The sequence below is a fragment of the Eschrichtius robustus genome, chromosome 5, assembly GCF_028021215.1.
Source record: "Eschrichtius robustus isolate mEscRob2 chromosome 5, mEscRob2.pri, whole genome shotgun sequence".
Classification (NCBI taxonomy): domain Eukaryota; kingdom Metazoa; phylum Chordata; class Mammalia; order Artiodactyla; family Eschrichtiidae; genus Eschrichtius; species Eschrichtius robustus.
In genome coordinates, this window is record NC_090828.1 from 87,684,356 (window position 1) to 87,698,431 (window position 14,076).

The 14,076-nt window shown below is 36.9% G+C and overlaps 1 protein-coding gene across 1 annotated transcript in view; it reads right to left on the bottom strand.

Moving 5' to 3' along the window:
- Nucleotides 1–13,802, bottom strand: part of KYNU (kynureninase) — a 101,429-nt gene extending 87,627 nt beyond the window's left edge. Inside the window, 2 exon segments of the mRNA XM_068543995.1 lie at nucleotides 6,992–7,173; nucleotides 13,606–13,802. Of these exon segments, the coding sequence (XP_068400096.1) occupies nucleotides 6,992–7,160 (169 nt within the window). The 5' untranslated portion in view covers nucleotides 7,161–7,173; nucleotides 13,606–13,802.
- Between the last annotated feature and the right edge of the window lie 274 nt (nucleotides 13,803–14,076).

The following is a 14,076-nucleotide window of genomic DNA, read 5'->3' on the forward strand; positions in this document are numbered from 1 at the left end:
GCATTTATTCTTTCTTCCAAAGTCAAGTCAGGTTTGACCTAAACCAGTCATTCTTGTTCTTCAGGATATTTTCTGTCTGTTTACAATTTTTTTAGAATATTGAGGATTTAGTGTTCTGCCAGAATATGTATTTTAGAAATGATGCATTCATGTTACTTTTCTTTGAAGTAGGAGATGTCGATTTGGGCATAAGCTTTTATAATTTCTCAGTAGTCCTCTTGCGTATCTCCCCATTGGTCTCCAGATATCCCCTTTTTATAAGTCATATTGTATTAAGACCCATCTTATTGAGTTCATTTTAATCTGATTACATCTACACACTCCATCTCCAGATAAGGTTACTTTCTGTGGTACTAGTGGTTAGGACATTTAAATTTTTAGGGGACACAATTCAACCTAAAGGTTCTTAAAGGTCCTTAAAGGTTCACTTGACTTTAAATGGTCTAAGAACTGAAGAGTTTCAGCTTTCTACAAACAGGCCTCACCTCATTTGTCTGGAAGTCTCATCTCTTGACAAAGGTTGTGCTATGATTGCTCTAGAGTTCATGATTCTGGAAACTCATTTGTTTGCTTCTTAGTAATTTCAATGCATCAAAAATGTCCATCACTCTGGACCTTGTTTGCTTATTCTTTTAGTTCATTTATATGTTTTTAAATCTAACCCAGAAACCAGTTTCATTTTTGCTTCTTAAATATGAATAAAAATTTCAACATCACTTCAGATTCAAAGGTTTTCCCCATCCCCAGCTCAGGGTTGATCTAATTCAGAAAATTATAGTTTGGAACAGAGGAATATGTCTATTGTAGTTTGTTCTTCTTGTTCCTCACTGCTGCTGCTTTTAATTCCTTCAATGAAGTGAGAAAATAAAGATAAGAAAACTGTAATCTGGCTTTAGTGCCTTTATATTAGTAGATCTTTCCTTTATGGGTTACGTTTTAGTACTTTTTTCTTTAGCAATCCCTCCTCATTGGAGACTTCCCACATCCAGTTGCCTAAAGTAGTGAATGCATACTTCTGCTGATGTCTTTTGATCCTATCCATTACCACTGCCTGCCACCTCTTACAGTATATTTCTAGACCCTTTCCGCTGTAGTTAAAATAACCCAACGAGTAGCCCTCTCAGGTCAGGTGCTTTTGGAGTGATTTAAATTCTGCTACATTTCACTAGGTTCAGGTAACTGAAAGGAAACGTGCCCCCTTAATATATTAATTATTGGCATGCTAATGAAGCTATTTTAAATTTTGAGTTGTAAGTATTTTAGAGTCTTTGAGTAGGGTTTTATGTCTTCAACATATATAAATTTCCTACTCTAATGCTTTCCACAAAAAGAGCACTCAGTGTGTTTGGAGCATCCAACTAGTATTATCAAAGTTGGCCAAACATGATCCTAATTGCAAATATGTTGTTAGATACCAGTACCAGATAGTCTTCTGTTTTTGAGAGAGATAAACAATCATTTTAAAATTATAAATACGTGGGTATAATACTTTTTAAACTAGTTATGATAATCTATTCATGAATGTTAATTTTTAAAAATAATATATATATCCTCATGATCTTTATATATTTCATTTGAATTTATGTACTAGTCCATCACATCAGGAGCTTTAAAAAAATATGGTACCTGGGCTTGACTCAGAGATTACAATTTAATTGGTCTGGGGAATTCCCAGTGGTCCAGTGGTTAAGACTCCACGTTTCCACTGCAGGGGGCATGGGTTCAGTCCCTAGTTGGGGAACTAAGATCCTGCAAGCTGCGTGCTGCGGCCAAAAAAAATTGGTCTGGTGTGAGATGTAGGTATAGGCATGTTATTAAAATGTGTCCAACTAATTCCTTATGTAGTTATTTCAGAAGGTCTGGGACTAATCTTCTTATTCAAAACAAAATAAAACAAAACAAAGCAAAACAAAAGCATGTGGCTCCCAAGTGAAACTGAGGGTAGTCATCAGTTAGATCCATTAAGTGATAACTTGGTTAATGAATAATAAGCTGCAATCTGCCTTCACTGATTAAGCTGGCTGTTACTGTTTTTTACAAACATTTGCATATCCTCTAAGCAGCATGTAACCTAAACAATAAGATGTTTGCCCAAGTCATTTTTTCAGGAACTTGGAGTCAACTCAGTCCAGTTTGAGCTCAAACCAGTTAAGACTGGTTGAGACCACTGACCACTGGGCATGCGCCAGCATCTGATGGTGAGCTTTTGACGTCAGAGGGCCAAAAAGTCGACCCTCAGAACATCTGAGGTCACCATTTTGTGAACATGTGTCCCATGAAGAAGCAAATAGCTCAGTTGTGCTGCCACAGAATAACAATTACCTCACCTTTTTCTTATCTCCAGTCACCTTTCTCCACGAGCCCCATGCCCCAGACTACCCTGCTTCTTTATCCCATAAATATCTAAAGCCCTTCACCTCCAGGGAGGAGGATTTGAGATTTGTTTTCCTGTCTCCTTGCTTGACTGCCTTATGAATCACCCTTTTCTTGCTGCAAATCTCAGCATCTCAGTGTTTGTCTTGCTGCAGATGTACCTGGTTTGGTAACGCAAGCATAAAAATGATATTTTACACTCAGTCTTCCTTGCAGAGAGATGGGGTCATGGCATGGTGGGCAGGTGGATATGTAATAAGCCTACTCCTGGGAACCTTCTTCAAGGGAGAGCACACACACACTCTTCTTTGACCCTACCTGCTTCTACTGCTTGAAACACAGTTACCAACTTCTTGGACTCTGAGGTGAAGGCCGCAAAGGGCAGAGCAACAAGAAAAAAAAAAACAAACCTGGGTTCTCTTTAAATAAACAGTTTCCAAATAAGTTATTTAAGTAACTAGTTACCACTAGTTACTTAAATCAGAAAGTCTGGCTCACACTATGTTTCTCCTACTTAATAGTCTATTCAATGGCTAATGATTCAGGCTTATTCAATGAGTCTTCCAAACATTTCTTGAGTCTCTTCCCTTTTTTCCCCTCCAATGCATTTACTTCGATTTTCACAATCCCTTTTGGATTTCTGCAAAGATATGCTAAATCATTTCTTTAATTCTATTTTCACCCTCTTCAGTATGATTCTACACTGTTGATGAAATGATATCCATAACATGAATATACTATTTTGTCCTCACAAGCTCATTTTTCACAGCTATGTATAAACTCAGCATAAATTCCAAACACTACAAAGTATTAATAGTTAAAATTTTTTTTCGAATTATTTAGTTTATTGCCAGTTACCCACACCCACCTATTTTCTATTTACGCTATTATAGCGATTACCCTCTTATCCTATTTACCCTATTGTATATATACTATTTACTGTTTACCCACACCCACCTATTTACATAGTATCTTTTGATCATGTCTGTAGCTTTGCTTTCTCTTGCTTGTGTCTTTGCACGTGCTCTTCTCTCTGAGGGATAAGATCTTGTTGGCTGCCTCCCCCACTAGGGTCTGCCTAGATGACACCCACTCAGACATAGAGAAATCAGACAGTCCCTACTCTCAGGGAGCAGATAGAGTAATACAAAAGAAAAGAGAAGGATACAAATAAGTCCGTTAAATTACAGAACACAACTGCCATGAGAAGTTCAAAATGTCTAGAAAATTTAGCTTTTAAGTAAGAGATACTCCATTGTTTTTCTTATGGATATTATTTAAGTCATTATTAAAATCACAGTCATAAATAGATGTCTTTTATAGCTGGATAAAGCCTTTATTTAACACAGCATTAGCTATCATTAAATAAAGGATTCCAGTTTATGTTGAAAAGCACACGTTCCTTTATTTCGTTTACTGATACCTCATACTTGTCACTGTCTTCTGAGACTAACAGTAGTTGAACTGAAGAGGCTCTGTTATGTTATATAGAATCCCTGGATACAAACTCAGGCATGATAGTTTTCTATGTCAGCTTTATCTAACCAAGGCTAAATATCACGGAGTCAGAATAATAGTAGATCTTGTTTGGATAGCTTAAATTTAACTTACTAAAGACGGTTGGCAGGGCAAACTTAAAAGAGCCACCAGGCTTGTCTTCACCTCTGTATCCTTAAGGCTCACTTTCACACTTTATTCTTATCTCTGCTCAGGTGTCATCTCATCAGTGTTTCCCTGGAAGACCACCCTGAGTAAAATGACACTCCTCCCACCCTCCCGGCCCTTATAACACTTAGCACACTACCAGATAGAGTACACATTACATTGTTTGTAATTTTGTTTATTATCTGTCTCCTCATACTTGAATAAAAGTTCAGGAAAGTGACAACTTTGCTCTTTAGTTCACGATAAACTGTTTTGAGAATAATGTTTTGAACAGATTAAGTGCTTAATAAATATTTGTTGAAAGGATGAACCTTCAGAGAGTAAGGAACTCCTAGAGTGAGAATAATGAGAATAGAAGTTAATTAATCCAACTATCTATGACACCATCCGAAGAGACCAAGTACAGATGACTGGGCTCTCCTCAGAGTCTCTGATTTAGTAATTCTGGGGCGGTACCCGAGAAATTGATAGTTCTGGTAAATTCCCTGGTGATCCTCATGTGCTGGTCAGGAGACCACACACTTTGACAATAACTAATTTAGAAAAACTCCTGGGGTTAATGAAGTAAATTTTTGTATCATTCAAAACTGTATTTGTTTAACAAATGAATTGTTTAAATTTTTATTGAATCAATTCATCTTCTTTCCCCTTATATTTCTTTAAGAATCAGCAATAACTTAACCAAGGTTGTGATTTTTAAGTTATTTTCTATTTATACAAATGTGATACCTATAATCAGGATACTAGAGTCAACTCTTAAGTATAATAAAGTGATTATACGTACATTACTATCTTTATCTGGGTTCTGATTAAATTACCTCAAAGCTTAGTAGAAGAGTCCTGTGTTGATCTGGTATTAAAATCAGACCACAGTGCCTCCCAGGACATACCCTGTGAGTTTTGTTAGTTGTTTATACTACAAATCCATTGAGCTGGGAATGGGAGAGTTGGATTAGAAAGTAAGTTTCAAGGCATGAGGGGGAATGTGTAAAGGTAACTAATAAATATTTGTTGAATGTAAGTGACTCAACATGAGGATGAGAGTTATGTTAGTTAATGAGGCTTAAGTTCAGTAACAGAAAAAGTGATAAATTCAAAATAGCATTTTAACTTTCTGTGTACCCATTTATTTCAATAGGTTTTATACCTGAAAATCCGGAGTTGGGTCCTACGTCAAATCCCTAATGGTAGTACATGGAAGAAAGACATCTTAAGAAAAGAAAGACAGACAAAGAAATCAAAACTCCCTAATGTATCACCTCCAGTGTTGAGGAAGTAGCCATTGTTCATAGATGGGTGTCTAGATGTGGCCATTAGTTAGCATTATTTCCCAAGGAATCTCAGCCCAGGCAGCAGCTACGATGTACCACTGGCCATTTTCTCTCCTCAGTTCTTCCTTCTCTCTGATACCATCTTCTGCCCTCACTGGAAAGGTCTTGTTAGTGTATTTATTTGCTTACTTTGTTGTGTCTGTTTTTCTTATCACTCATGAAAAGGAATAAAATAAAGTTTTTTAAATCATGGGGAAATTACAGCTTTCAATAAATGGCATAAAGTTCTAGAGCCTTGATTCCCAATTTATAGTTTTGTTGTGTGCTGAGAAGGCAATCTTAAACTCTGTGGCACTCCAGGGTTCTGCTGTCATGCCTGAACTAGGGGCTCATCAAAGCCCCAGGCAGCCCAGAGGCTGGAGAACGCATAGGGGCAGGGTCACCAGAGCTAACTTGTCTTAAGTGGGTCCTGGGAATTTTTGAGGACTTCCACACTGTGTTCTGTATGTTACGAGGCCCCTTCCTTCCCATCACTGATAGAATATTCCTAGATTTAATTTCATCATATTTCACACATTAATATTTCTTTTCATCCCTTAAGTTTCAAATCAAAATGCCCTTGCATTTTAGATTCCAGAAAGACATAGAAAATTTTTTCCTGTGATCCCACATCACTTCACTTATAACCCCATTTTATCTGGTCTCATCAATGTCTTCCTCAATTGATAGTAAGCAACTTTAAATTGGATACAAGGCTTCCTTTTATTTTACACTTACATAATTTTACAAGGTGCCATCCTGTGTTACATAATAAGATATAAGCCAAATATGACAGTTATGTGACCCAATCTCATCTTAAAATCATATTAGCTAACGCTCTTGGATTATGAGTATCCAAAATTGTACCTGCCACAGTTAATCTGAAGAAAAAAGGAAATTAGACTGAATTATTAAGTATGTGAAACCCATTTTGGTGGATCAGTTCTATTCAACTTGTAAACTTTTTCATCGATGGAAAATGGAGCTAAGCCAAATATGAAAAATTGTTTCATTTTTTTTACCTGTGCTACCTATTTTTTTTGAAACAGAACATCCTCCAAAACAAGAACAAAGTCAGTTTACTGTATTAATTTTTTGAAATGCAATATGCATTTCTTAGGAGTTGATTTTATTTATGTAATTATTTTTTGTAAGTCATACGTGCCACAACACACAAAGATGGCTACTTATATAACATCCTTCCTAATACATCCAAGTCCCAAAATAATATTCTCTCTTAGACAAATATGTTATCATGAACTAGGTGCCACAAAACAAAAGGTATTCTAATACTGTATTGAAAAAGATTTTTTTTTTTGAGCCCTGAGTGCTTAAGAGAACAAGTAAATGCATCTGCTATAATTTTCAATCAGTAACTCTATTGTTCAGAGAACTAGATGACAATATAAGAACCCTGTAAGTATTTTCTTCAGAAGAGGAGAGGAAACATATAGAATCTGAGACTAAGGTAGGCTGACAGGTTGATTTAATACCACCAGGTGCCTGCTGTTTTGCAGACACAATTGCAATGGCTCTATTATGTAACAGAACAATGATTTTCAAAGATTTATGATGAACACATGCAGTAGCAAATATGTTAATAAATTGATTAAGAAAAGTAAAACCCTTTCCAGTATTCTTACTTGGAGGCAGATCCTGCATTTTGGGAATATAAAAACACTCCCTGAAGTGCCTCAGCTTATCTTCCTCATCGAGGCGGAGGGCAACCCTCTCATCTGTTGGGTGACATCTAAGTTCAGATGCGATGCGTCGGACTGTGTCAGCTGGTAACTCAAGAGGTGAAGGTTCCATTATAAGTTCTCCTCTAAAAATTAATTTGAAAAAAATTAAAAATAATCTAGCCACCATCATTTTTTTTTTTTTGGTAGAAAATTAGCTTTTAGGTAAAACACCTTTTGTTTTAACTAAGCTTCTCATCTTCCCAACCTCACGAATAATATAATTAACAATCAGCATTAAACCCCATGCCTGAGTTTTTCTCATGCACATAATCATGAAAATAATAGTAACTTAGGGATGCCGAAAGGACTGAATTAGGTAATGGTGCTCAAGACAAAGTAAGCTCTCAATAAGTGTTAGCTCTTTCCATTTTTATTTTCTGAGAAGTGGTCCAAATTAATGACATTCAAACATATATAATGTCAGCACTTTTTCCTTTAGGTGTCTTACTAGGAGGTAACAGTAAAGATGCTTTTGTGAAAAGTATAGAAGAGCAGTGCCCCACCTAGCTTATCCTCCTTCTCCCTAGCCCACCTCCACTCTCCCATCCCCAATGATTCTTGGATCATAGTTTTAAAAATATGAACATATATACAATAGAACCTTAACAAATTCTTTATTGTGAATAAAAACAATATCGATGAAAAAGTATTTAAACACCTTAAATAATGTTAGTAATTTTTGCCATATGAAGACCAAAGAGATCTACCTGCTGCTGCTAATGAGAAACTTCTCTTTCACAGTCATACAGAGCATCTTTGAACAAAGCAGGACCCTGTGGTGTTTCTTGAAAGCACTTCCTGCTTCCTTTAGTCATCATTCTAACACTTCCCACCTTTTTGGAAAGAAAACTTAAATTTCGGAAAGGGATAAATGACAATGGAGATTTACATTTATATTTATTTTGTATTTATTTTTTATATTTGTATTTATTTCCCAAAGTTTTAGTTTTTTGAAATTGAGCAAGAATAGGAGAGGCTTCCTGTTTAAGATGGCAGCGCAGGAAGATACTGAACTCACTTGACCCCGCAGACACACTGAGTCTACAACTACATATGAAGCAGTTTCCTCTGAAAAAACCTAAAGGCTGGCTGAGCATCAACTACACATCAGGAGAACGAGGAGAAAACCACACTGAAGTGAGTAGAAGAGGCTAGGACACAATCTGGCCTTAACACCCTCTTGCCCATGTGGTGACCCACAATCTGGAGGGAATCAAAACCTGGAGCTTCTCCCTGAGAAGCAAAGGGTTCAAACCCCACATCAGATACCTCAAGTTTTAAGACATGCATTTAAGAGACAAGCCCCCAAAACAGAAAATTTGGAAAGTCAATAGGGCTGGAGTCCCAAGACTCACAAAAGAGTAGGGACCTGAGTAATAGCTCTTAATGAGCTTACGTGCTCAGACTCACCTGTCCCAGGGGCCGGCTCAGAGGCAGCCAATTGTGCTTAGACTTACAGTCAAGGAGGCTCACCTGCTTATATTAAAACTCCGGCCTGAGGGGTGGGCATCTAATTTAACACACACATCTAAGAACCTGTTGGAACACTCTCTGGGAACAGAGACTGGTGGGTGTCAAGAAATTTGCTCAGGCTAGTTTTACTTACATACTTGTACTATTGTCGACACCACATATACAGCCTTCCATTTATTTACTCTTTCAACAAATATTTATTGAGCAACTGCAGTGTAGCTCCAAACACTGGTAGAACAGCAGTATCTAAGAGAGTATATAAATAGTGACTTTTGTTGAGTTCACTTTTTAGTGGAAGAAGGGAAACATAATTAAATAAAATAATGTAACTTCAGATAGTTTCAAGAGCTATGAGTAGAGAGAGCAGAGAATGGGATAGAGAGTCATTGGGGCATGGAACTGCTACCTTAGAGGGGTGGGTCAAGTGCATCTCTCTGAGGCAGGGATATAGGAGCATTTCTGAATCATGTTATAAAGTTAGGCATGTGAAGATCTGGACCTGGAGGAAGATGACAGAAAGTGCAAAGGTCCTGAGGTGGAGATGGGTTTGGGCTGTTCAACTAATGCAGTCATGGAATCAAGGAGAAGGGAAGACTATAAGGTAAGAGAAGCAGAGGCAAAAGTTTATCATAAAGAACGTTGAAAGCCAGAAAGGAGTTTGGCTATTTTTCTCTTTAATGGGAAATCACTGGAGGGTCTTGAGTAGGAGAGTGATATGATGTTACTTTACATTAAATAAAAGTCATTTTTTCTGCTTTCTGATGAATGATAAGAGTGAAAAAAAGAGAGGCAAATTAAGGCTACTTTAGTAGTTCAGGGAAAAAATGATAGTAGACTAAATATGGTGAGGGGGAAAAGTAGAAATGTGTGGATTTATGACATATTTTGGAGAAAAAAGTAGATAAATTATCTCTGGTGAGAAGAAGAAAGGGAGTGACTTTTAGCTTTGGGATATGAGCAAATATGTTCAAAGTGGTGAAATAAATATCTAGGAAAGAAAAATTTTGAGGAGGAAAATCAGAGTTCTGTTTAGGACATGTTAAGTTTGAGGTGAGTATTAAACATCCAGGTAGAAGTATCAAGCTGGGGATTGAATGTTTGAGTCTGTAGCTCATGAGAAAATTGCATCAGAAGGTAGAAGTTTGATATTTTTCAACTCATAGACTGTACATAAAGTCTAGAACTCTTAGGGACCAACTGAAACTAACAGAGATGAGGCTCTAGAATCTCAGTTCAGTCATCTTTCTTCTACCCCTCACTCTCTCTCCTCCCCCCGCAACCAACACACAGTGTTAAGCAATTAAGAGTTGTATATCTGAGTGTTTTACAATAGACATACTTCCTGTATTCTGAACTTAAATTCTCCTGCTTATTTATTTGACCTCTTCCTTTCTCAATTGCCAATTGTCTCCCCTGATGAGCCATTCTTTATATTCCCAGATAAGGTTACTGAGCTTTATCTGAGTATGTTTTTTAGCTTCTTTTTAGTTAATAGTTTCCAGTTGCTCCGATTCATGCTTTTGTACCAATGTCAAAGCTTTTGATATTGATGTTGATGGTTCTTTTAATACCTGACCAAACTAAATTATTTGTCCGCTTCATGAAATTTTCTATCTCTGTGATTTTTCTGTCCCTTTGCCTAAAATGTTATACTTTCCCTTTTACATATTCAGATCCTAGTCACCCTTCAAGCCCTAGCTCAAATACTGTTGTTTTTCATGAGGCTTGTCATGTTATCTGAGCTAAAAGTAGTCTTTTCTTCTGGACACCTATAACACTTATGAGCACACCTCTTACGATAATATATTCTGCTAGGTACTATAATTATTTAGATACATATGTGTATGGGAAAAACCAAACATGCTTGCCATGCCTACAACTTGATTTTATCTGGGTCTCTACCTATAGTTTTCTGATGAAGGAACCTGCCTTTTAAATAGCAATGAATGTGTCTCCACTGCTTGACATTATCAATTGCCTGGTCACAGTAAGTAGACCAGACCTTTGCTGGACATTCGACCCACTAAAGACAATGCACTGTTTTGTCAGTGGTCTGTGAATGCCTTGCTGTAAAAGCTCTAGCCCAACAGTCATGATGGTGTTTAGCTGAACATATAATCCAATTCTTCCAAGAATCTGAGCTGTGAGATATAGCTATTTATTCAGTTAGAAACAAGCAAAAATTTAAAAGAGTCAAAGAGAGGAGCAATAAAATGGTAGGGTCTAGAAGGAGTATTGTCATGAGTGACTCATTTTTCGGACTCAGACCAAACCACTGATTGTTAAAACATGAAATGATTCCAACAGCAAGTAAGAGTCACTTAATCACATGATGGCAAGAGATAAAACAGCTATGCCTCCTGAAAAGGTGACAAGACAAGCCGGTCAGGAGGGTCATTGAATCTTTTTGTGCCATAAACTATGTGCAAGGCCTGGGAGGCTGCCTGCTTGACTGTTCCAAGAATCCCATGAGCTGTTTTTCTGTCTATCAAGTGTGTCTTTACTATAAACCCATTACTTATGGTAGCTTGATTGAGTTGCTATTGAACTGTAATCTACCTGGGCGCCTGAATCTTGTTTAGTTTATCTTTGTAGCCAACCCATTCCTGAGCAGTGCCTTTCAGATAGAGTGTTCCCCCCCAAATGGCAATTGAATAAGATTCACAAAATAGCTTGGTGAATTATTTGACAGGATTAATGACTGTTACTAGAGGAATACCCTCCTCATTCCAACCACAGAGGAAATAATTAAAGGAACATTTTCAATGGGATTCAGAATCAAGAGAGCTTGCCTTATATTAGAGACTTCCTTTGGAGAGTCAGCACTTTCAGAGTTCATCAGGGCTGACTCTAAACTCTAACTGGGTTATCTAAATCAATACACAAATTAATTTTCTGCCATCATATTAGCAATAAAATTCAACTTCATTTAAAAAAAAATATTTGTATTAACTCATTAGCCTCTTTATATTTGTTTCTTATTTAATCCCTGTAACAATTCTGAGGGATCAGAGTCATTTTCCCCTATTTTGAGACCAAACTCTGGAATCAATAGAGTAGAAACAAAAATGAAAGAGAAGGATAATAGAGCTCACAATTTGGCACTGCACTTGCCTGAGGAGCTGAGTCAAATTGTGCTTGTCTTTGACAGGGCATGTGGGTGGAATGTGCAGAGAAGAATTCCTGACCCAAGACTTGAACCTCTCACTTCTTTTTCTTTCAATCTTGTTTCCTGATTTTCCTTTCAATGTTTCTTTGGTTCATTCCCTTTCTCTCCCTTTATTTCTTTTTTCAGCCCTGTACTCAGTCTGCAAAGCACCACAGGCTATAACTCCATCTACTCTTTTTAATCCTTTCAGTCCCAGCCAGGCAAAGGTTAAAGTGCTGGTCCTACTTCTGGGCCTGTCATAGCCCAGGTGTCAAAACCTCACCTGCACTGACAGTAAGATACCTGCTGGTGAAATAGTCTTTCCAGAAGAGCAAACTGGGTGCCACCCTGCCAACAGGCACAGCTCCCGACAGAAGTAAATAAAATCCTCAGTGCCCATGACAACACAGTGCCCTCACTCCAAGAAACCAGTTTATTAACTCATAACAATTCCTGCTAAATTCTGCACTCACCCCGCCACTAAGACAATTAGTGCTTAATAAACTGTAATTTTATGCCTTGTTTAGGTTTACCATTTGCAGGTAAATTGACGTGCTCTGATATTGAAATAAAGAAATTCAACCCAAGTTTTAAAAAATTCTGAATTTTATACTTCATGTATTTAGTGTTAATTTTATTTTAAAAGTGGACATGTACACATATGGTCTTAGGCGAGTCACCTAACATTTCTCTGCTGCAGTGTTATATAAAACTATCTTAAATTCTACTTCAGAAGATCATGGTTAGGATCAAATAAAATTATTTAAGTAAATTCCTTTCTAAAGAGATAAAAGATAGTCTCATAATATATTTTCATATTAATACCTTGTGATGGAAATTGCCATTTTACTGTCAATTTAGCTTTTGAAATTTTGTAAATTGTGTTTTCAATTTTATTTAGACAGCTAAAACTTTAAAGCTGAAACTCTTATAGTCATAAAAACTTTTTTATGGAATTATGGAATTCAGGATCTCCTAGTTGCCCACAGGTCTAAGGTTAAACTACCCAGTAGTTAATCTTTACACAGTTTCAGGTTTCATGCCTGAAATGAGCAAATTATTCACTTGAGTCCAAAGATTAGAACCTGGTAAAGCAAATTATGAAGAAAGTGTGTAGCTTTTCATTGAGAAAGAAAGTATTACTTAATATATGTGCATGGAACAGTGTTCTTTAAATATATCATTGTTTGAGGAATGAGTGACATCACTGACATAGCTGCATACTTCATATCTAAGCTTATATGAATTATATGCTGAGTTTCACATTAATAAGTTCAATGCATTTGCTGCAATATTACTACCTAAAAAACACCCCTCCGTCCTCAAAGTAAAAGCAGGAAAGAAAAAAGAAACTCTTTTAGCTATATAGAAAAAAATGTGTATCAACCTTCCATTCTTAGGCAAACATTTCACAGAGTGAAAGGGGAAGAAACCTTACTCAAGAAATAGACAGTTTCACTTCTCTAAACAAAAACTGAATATGACTAACAGCACCAAAGACAACTAGAGTTACCAGAAAACAAAGGACCTAAAGCTTATTTAATAATCTGAATTTTGATCAAATCTTACCATTTAAACTCAAGTACCAAGATTAACTTATTCAACTATAACTATCTTTCAGTAGATGAATTGCAGTATACTATTGACATCAATTCTTTTTTTACTATATTGGTAAAAATCTCTTCATTTAACTCGCAGTTTTAAAGGTGAGAACACTTTTAGGGTGTTGCACCATTCTTATGAAAATAATTTGGAGGAGAAAAAGAGAAGAAACTGGCAGAAGAAACCTCTAAAGCATTATGACAAGAATTCTAGCAGAGAGAATATCCCTTTAGAAAAATCACTGAATGTATATTTGTGTACAGAGTATATATATCAGTGTCTCAGGGCTTACCGGCTAGGATTCCAGTGGGGTCCACAGCTCCCAGTGTTTCTCCTTCAACAACAAAAAAAACCTCTCAAGAGTTCGTTACAGGTTTATAGGCCAGACTTCTGGGTGAGAAATTGAAAGCGCTTCTGCTCAGACTCCACCCTTCGGGGACTCTGTGAGCCAACTTTAGTTCTTCCCACTCTGTGTATGCTGATTGTCAATCTCCAATCACTGACAAACATCTAAACAAAATGCTGCTCCTCCTTTCTATTTCAGACACTAGGGGCTCTGCTTAGGGCAGCTCCCTAAGGAGCTCTGCCCTTTACACTTAGATAAACACTTCTTTGTCCTCCAACTAAGACCTTTGAGAATGTGAGCTATATCCTATAATAATCCTATAGAGTAAATAGATTATCCTCATTTTTGTGTGAACTGAACCAATGAGTTTGTCCAGGAACTAAATCCCCAAATGTGCATTCCTTCCTTGCTTTGGGC